This window comes from Pristis pectinata, chromosome 5, assembly GCF_009764475.1.
Source record: "Pristis pectinata isolate sPriPec2 chromosome 5, sPriPec2.1.pri, whole genome shotgun sequence".
In the NCBI taxonomy this organism is placed as follows: Eukaryota; Metazoa; Chordata; class Chondrichthyes; order Rhinopristiformes; family Pristidae; genus Pristis; species Pristis pectinata.
In genome coordinates this window covers 100,609,624-100,616,859 of record NC_067409.1, presented here as the reverse complement: position 1 = coordinate 100,616,859, position 7,236 = coordinate 100,609,624, and the positions used below count along the sequence as shown (strand labels likewise).

Genomic DNA, 7,236 nt, shown 5'->3' with positions numbered 1-7,236 from the left:
CATCATGATGATCTCTGTGTCCTCACTGGCAACAGGAGTAGTGCCAGATGATTGGAGAGTGGCAAATGTTGTTCCTTTGTTTAAGAAAGGGAGTAGGGATAACCCTGGGAATTATGGACCAGTGAGTCTTACTTCAGTAATGGGCAAATTACTGGAAAAGATTCTTTGAGACAGGATTTATGGGCATTCGGAGAAGCATAGGCTGATTAGGGACAGTCAGCATAGCTTTGTGAGGGGCAGGTCGTGCCTCATGAGCCTGATTCAATTCTTTGAGAATGTGACAAAGCACATTGATGAAGGTACAGCAGTGGATGTGGTGTACGTGGATTTCAGTAACGTGTTTGATAAGGTTCCTCATGGAAGGCTCATCCAGAAAGTCAGGAGGCATAGGATCCAGGGAAGCTTGGCTGTGTGGATTCAGAATTGGCTCGCTCATATTAGATAGAGGGTGATGGTAGATGGAGCATATTCTGCCTGGAAGTCAGTGACCATTGCTGTTTCGCAGGGATCTGTCCTGGGACCCCACCTCTTTGTGATTTTTATAACTGACTTGGATGAGGATGTGGAAGGGTGGGTTAGTAAGTTTGCAGATGACATGAAGGTTGGTGGTGTTGTGGATACTGTAGAAGGTTGCTGTAGATTACAACAGGACATTGATAGAATGCAGACCTGGGCTGAGAAGTGGCAGATGGAGTTCAACCCAGAAAGGTGTGAAGTGATACACTTTAGAATATCGAATTTGAAGGCAGACTACAAGGTTAATGGCAGGACTCTTAGCAGTGTGGAGGAACAGAGGGATCTTGGGGTCCACATCCATAGATCCCTCAAGGTTGCCGCGCAGGTCGATAGGGTTGTTAAGGAGGCATATGGTGTTTTGGCTTTCATTAGTCAGGGTACTGAGTTCAAGAGCCGCCAGGTAATGTTGCAGCTCTACAGAACTCTGGTTAGACCACACTTGGAGTATTGTGTTCAGCTCTGGTTGCCTCATTATAGGAACGATGTAGAAGCTTTAAAGAGGGTGCAGAGGAGATTCACCACGATGCTGCCTGGATTGGAGAGCATGTCTTACGAGGATAGGTTGAGTGAGCTAGGGCTTTTCTCTTTAGAGAGGAGGAGGATGAGAGGTGACTTGATAGAGTTGTACAAGATGATAAGAGGCATAGATCGAGTGGACAGTCAGACTTTTTTCCAGGGAGAAAATGGCTAACGTGAGGGGGTAAACTTTGAAGGTATAAGTGGGATGTCAGAGGTAAGTTTTTTTTTACACAGATGGTGGTGACTGCGTGGAACGCACTGCCGGCAGAGATTGTGGGGGCAGATACATTAACATTTAAGAGACCCTTAGATAGCCACATGAATGATAGAGGAATGGAGGGCTATGTGGGAGGGAAGGGTTAGATAGATCTTAGGGCAGGATAAAATGTCGGCACAACATCGTAGGCCAAAGGGCCTGTACTGTGCTGTTATGTTCTATGTACTCCTGCCTTGTCCTTCACAGATGGTGAAAGGCTGTGTGTGTATGGGTGGCGGATGTCAGGAGATGAGCCACTAACGGCAAGATACCTAACTTGTCACCTGATGTTGCAGCCATGGTCAATGGTGTTGCTGGTTACTCCCAGGATGTTGATAGAGTAAGGGGACTCAACGATGGCAATCCTTTTGAATGTTAAGACAATGGAGTGAGATGTTCTTTGTTGGAGATGGTCTTTGCCTGACACTTATGGCAGAAACATTTCCACTTATTAGTACAAACCTAAATGTTGTCTTGGTCTTGCTGCAAGCAGACATGGACAGATTAAACTGCTGCAGAGTTGCAAATGGAATTGAGTATTGTGTACTGATCAGACTTTTCAAGGATGAATAGTCATTGACGAAACAGCTGCACGTAGTTGTACCTTGGACCCTGAGGAACTGCTGCAATGATGCCCTGTGGGTCGGATGGCTGACCTTCCAACAATCACAACCATCTTCCTCTGTGCAAGCTATGATCTTATCTTTGGAGTATTTTCCCCATAATGCCCACTGACTTCGGTTTTACCAGAGCACTTTGATGCCACATTCATGCTGCCTTGATATTGAAGGCAGACACACTCATCTGACTGCTGGAATTCGGCTCTTTGTTTTATGTTCAGGCTTAGGCTGTGATGAGGTCGGAAGCTGAGTGGTCCAGGCGAAACCCAAACTGGGGACTTGTGAAGAGAATGTTGGAGAGTAAGCATCACTGCTTGATGGCACTGTCAATGTTGCCTTCCAACATTTTGCTGGTGATTGAGAGATTAAGTGGGTGGTAATTAGCAGATGCTATTTGCTTATTGTGAACAAGCAATATCTAAACATTTTTTCACAATTATAACTAATTACAAATGTTATAAATATACTTATGACCCAATAACAGGTTATAAATACAGAAAATGCTCCCAGCATGTCAATGAGCATCTCTGAGGAGAGAAAGGGGCAATATTTTGGGTCAAGGACCCTTCATCAGAACTGGAAGTGTGAAAACAAATGTGTTAAATTGGAAAAGAGGGAGGAGTGGAGAGAACAAAGAAGATGTCTCTGACAAGGCTCAGACCAAAAATGTCAAGGTAACAATTACTTTAAAAACTGGCAGCTGGAGACCGAAGAGAAAAATTAAATGAAACAGAAATACCTATATCTATGGAGAGAACTATGCTATGATTGTTTTAAATTCAATTCAATGGCTGTTGTGTAACCACATAAAAGATGAACAGCTGTTGATCAAGTTCATTGTTGGAGCATTATGGCAGGTTGAAGACAGCAGAGTAGAAGAATTTTATAGTGACTGGAAGTTCAGGGTCACCTTTGCCAACTGAACAGAGATGTTGTGCAATGCAGTCACCCAATCTGTGTCTGGTTTCTCCAATGTACAGGAGACCAAATTCAACAGATCAATTGCCATAATTTCTGCAAGCTCCAACAAAATTCCATCACCACACCATTCTCCATCCCCCTCCTCTCTCAGTACCCCAGTCACGTTGCAGCTATATAAAACTTTAGTCAGACTGCACTTGGAAATATTGCATGCAGTTCTGGTCGCCCCATTATTAGGAAGGATGTGGAGAGGGTGCAGAAGAGGTTTACCAGGATGCTGCCTGGATTAGAGGGCATGAGCTATAAGGAAAGGTTGGACAAACTTGGGTTGTTCTCCCAAGAGGGTTGGAGGCTGAGGGGAGACCTGATAGAGGTTTTTTTTAAGTTATGAGAGGCATAGGTAGGGTAGACAGAATATTTTCCCCAGGATAGAAATGTCAAACACGAGAGGGCATGTTTTTCATGTTAGAGGGGTAAAGTTTAAAGGCGACGTGAGGGGCAAGTTTTTTTTATCATGCAGAGTGTGGTTGGTGCCTGGAAAAGGTTACCAGGGATAGCAATGGAATCAGGTAGTTTGGTGGAGTTTAAGAGGCTTTTAGATAAGACACATGAATATGAAAAGAATGGAGGGATATGGATGATACACAGGAGGTGGACATTCAGACCGGCACAACATCGTGGGCCGAATGGCCTGTCCCGTGCTGTGCTGTTTTGTTCCATGTTCACTCCCAAGCAACTGCAACTTCCTGATCCACTCTTTTATTCCCAACTAACCACTTCCCACCACACTTTCCTATGCAGCCATAGGAGACATTTTGGCTCTTCCCTTCACACCGCCCAGGGACCCAAGCGGTCGCGCCAAAACATGGCAATAATTCACTAGCACTTTTCGCAAACACTCCCTCCGTTCTCTCCACCCCTCCCCTCTCTCCACCCCTCCCCTCTCTCCACCATTCAACACTCATTCGTCCTCCAGCTCCGGTGAAGGGTCCTTGCCCAGTGTCTCCCTCCTCACCGACGCGTCTCCCCGCATCTGCAGACTTTGCTCCAAAATGCAGCAGTAACGTGTGATCGACAACGACCCAGAGCGCCGGGTTCAGTCAGCAGCGGGACAAGAGCAGCGAGGCCGGCATCAGTTGAACCGAGACACGGGGCCGAGACCCCCGGGGATCCCCACCGGGCTGCTCGCTCCCGCGGCCCAGCCGGCGCGTCTCCGCGCGTCACGTCACGTCACGTCACGGCGCTGACCGGGGTCAGAGGGCGAGGCCGGAGGCGGAAACGGCAAGATGGCGGCGGCCGCGTACGAGAGCTTGAAGCTGTGAGTGCGGGTCGGGGGCAGGTCGTCTCCACCGGGGAGCAGGGAGCAAAGGAAGGAAGGAGGGAGGGGATGGGTGTAGCTTTGGCAGGACGGGCTGGGCACGTCGGTGAGTCAGGGAGGGCAAGGTGGACACCTTGGGGGGAGTGGGGCTGGAGAGCGGTGGACGTTTGCGAGGGAGAGCTGGACACATGGGAGGCGAGTGAGGGGTGGTGGACGTGGCAAGTGGTTGGGTGGGTGGAGGGAGGGTCAGTGGACGTGGAAGGGTGGATAGAGGGGGAGGAATACAGCTGGGAGGGATGGGAGAGGATCTGAGGCACGGGCATTGTGCGGATGAGAGGGAGTGGGATCATCTGGGTGTGTGGGAAGTGAGCTGTCAACATCTGGCAGAGGAAGGAATGAATTGTCGACTCCTGGGTGGAGGGTGGTGCAGGGAGTTACAGACATCTAGGATGTCTTAGAGGGTTGAGAGAGGGGTGATAGTTGAAATGGGTTGGGGGGGTGTGCAACAAATGTGCAGGACGAGGAGAAAGGGGTGCTAGACGTAGAGGGGGAGAAGAGGAATCTTTTAGGGTGGGTAATGGAGACTGACACCAGAGTGAAGGGTGACATGGTGTGAAGGGATTGGGTTGAGGGAAAGCAAAGGTGTTGGCCACATGATCAAAGGTAGTTATTGGCCACTCCTCAGTTAAATGGGGAATTGACCCTGATTAAAGAGAACCTATTACACCTGTTGAGTTCATTTCATGGATTGAAATGTGTTATGGTGGTTGGGGAAAAGCACATTTCACCCCTCGACCCCTGTTCCCTGGAACAGAAAAGTTAAAAGTAATGGCAACCCTTCATTGTTGAGAAATCTTGTTTTCTTAGAAAAATGAGGTGGAAGTTAGGGCTGGTTTACATTTTACAATGATTCTGAAATGCTACTTTTAACCCCTAGTTCAAGTAACAGCAATATGGAGTTAGATTACAGATGAACCACGACTATGTTGATTGATGGAGCGTGCTTCAAGGGCAATTGAAATGTCAATGCAGTTTGCCTTTTTTTAGGAACAAGATACATTCATTCAGTCCTTTTATGTTTCTGCATTTCAATGGGACTTTGGCTTATCTCTGCTCTAAATTGACATATCTAAATTACTTCTTCAGTCTTTAAACATCTTTGGTTAAGAAACTGTCAGTCTCAGTGTTGATTAATTTAACTAATAATAGTACTGGTGTTGTACCAATGCCTAGTGATAATAGTACCGATGTTTTATGAATGCATCGTGATAATAGTACTGGTGCTATACAAATGCATGGTGATAATAGTACTGGTGTTGCACCAGCACTTACTGATAATACTACTGGTGTTGCAAGAAAGCCTAGTGTTTAACAATTTTATCAGGAAAGATTTGCGAACAGTCATATTTCCCTGTTGACATTCAAGGAATTAAGAAATACTGACCAATAAACTTCAGAATGAAGGATGAAAGTTTACTTGAGGTAGAATTAAAGACAAATATTCCAAAGTAACCTTTGTATCTTGACAAACAGTAATGATTTTTAAAATTGTTCAAGGTTACTTTGTCTGCTGCTGTTACATTACACCTTTGCAAGACATCAAGACAACCCATAGGTTCAGGATCGTGTGGATTAACTGCAGAATGAAAATCCATGTGACAGTAGTATTCCTGTCTGTGTGGTAGACAGTTATCTGCCTAATGGTAAGGTGTCAGATGTGTACACAGTAGCAGTACTGTTAATGAATGGCCTCTGGTATGTCTACTTTAGTGTGGAGTTCTAGTTCTCTGGCACTATTTCAATCACTTTTTTTTTCCATTTCATGACTGAAGATGAGCTTTATCATTGGGAGGGAGGTAGATTGGACAATAAATTCATTTTGACATCTACTTGCATTCCACAGAGTATTATGTGGGTCACAAGCAGAAATCCTGATGTGCATCATTTGATAAATCTATGGCCTACTTATGGTGTGGGCATGACTCCTTCGTAACTTAGTTTTGAAGGGCTAAATAATCTAATCCTGCTCCAATTTCTTACATTCTTAAATTTATAACTTCCAGCATGAGCATATTCTGTGATGCTATCTGGCTTCTAAGTAAAGCTGTCCTCACAGAGGGTCACAAAAGGAAGATGATTGTTGAAGATTCCAGGGACATGAAGTAATGTATATCCAACAGGCTATACTATGAAGTATAGTCCTGATGTACCTCCAATGAGCCTTTCTTAATTAGTTGTTTGTTTTATTGAAAAGTTGAACTTCATTTGGAACACAGTAACAGTTTGCCAAATGCCAAGAGCTGTTTGGACAAATCTGCCCTTCAGATAAGTTCTGAATTATAAACTTGTATTTAACCTTTAATTTTGCAGTAAGAGCTCTGAAAGCTTTAGAAAGTTATCATTGAAAAGTCATTTGTACCTGTGATAGATATTTGAAAATAATGACCATATGGGGAGCAACTACATATAATAAAAACAACAAACTTCCAATGAATATTTTGGTGCATCGTCCAGAGAATTTATTGTTCTTATCTAAAGTATAACCATTCCTCTGACTGTGACCAATGAGTTTCCCTTCATTTCTAACCTGATTATCTAAATATTCCTGCAAATAGAAGTTGTTATGTGTATTCATGGATATCTGTACATAATCGTAGTCAGGAGACAAAATTTAATCACTAATGGTCATCAACCACTTATCTAGTACAAGTTTTATTAGATATTAGATCGCAGCTAAGTGACCCGTGATCACAAGCCATCTAATCAAAAGCAATCCTTAAAGCTTTTGAAAAGTTAAAAAGAGAAAATGCTGGGGATGTGAAAAATGATGTAAGATGTTGGAGATATTCTTTTTGATATTTATTTTACTTCCTTCAGTGCCTGATAGACCACGTGTCTTCTCAGCCTGGATAATGTTCCATGTCCCATATTTAGCATTTCGTCACAGTGTTCCCAACTGGGAATCTTGGATGGTGCTAGTCAATTGTACTAATTTAATACTTGCATCTTTGAAATTCAGAAAAAGGGTGGCACTGTCAGTGTCAGTTTTGTGAAGTGTGATTGTGCTTTCTTTAAAAAAAATGTGA

At 44.3% G+C, this 7,236-nt stretch overlaps 1 protein-coding gene across 2 annotated transcripts in view; it reads left to right on the top strand.

The window, feature by feature from the left end:
• Nucleotides 1-4,015: 4,015 nt before the first annotated feature.
• The window catches only part of LOC127570260 (phosphatidylinositol-3-phosphatase SAC1-like), a 40,178-nt gene continuing 36,957 nt past the window's right edge, over nt 4,016-7,236 (top strand). For both annotated transcript variants that reach the window (XM_052015610.1, XM_052015608.1), the window contains exon 1: nt 4,016-4,150. In XM_052015610.1, coding sequence (XP_051871570.1) covers nt 4,119-4,150 — 32 coding nt within the window. In that variant the 5' untranslated portion in view covers nt 4,016-4,118. The remainder of the gene's footprint in view (nt 4,151-7,236) is intronic.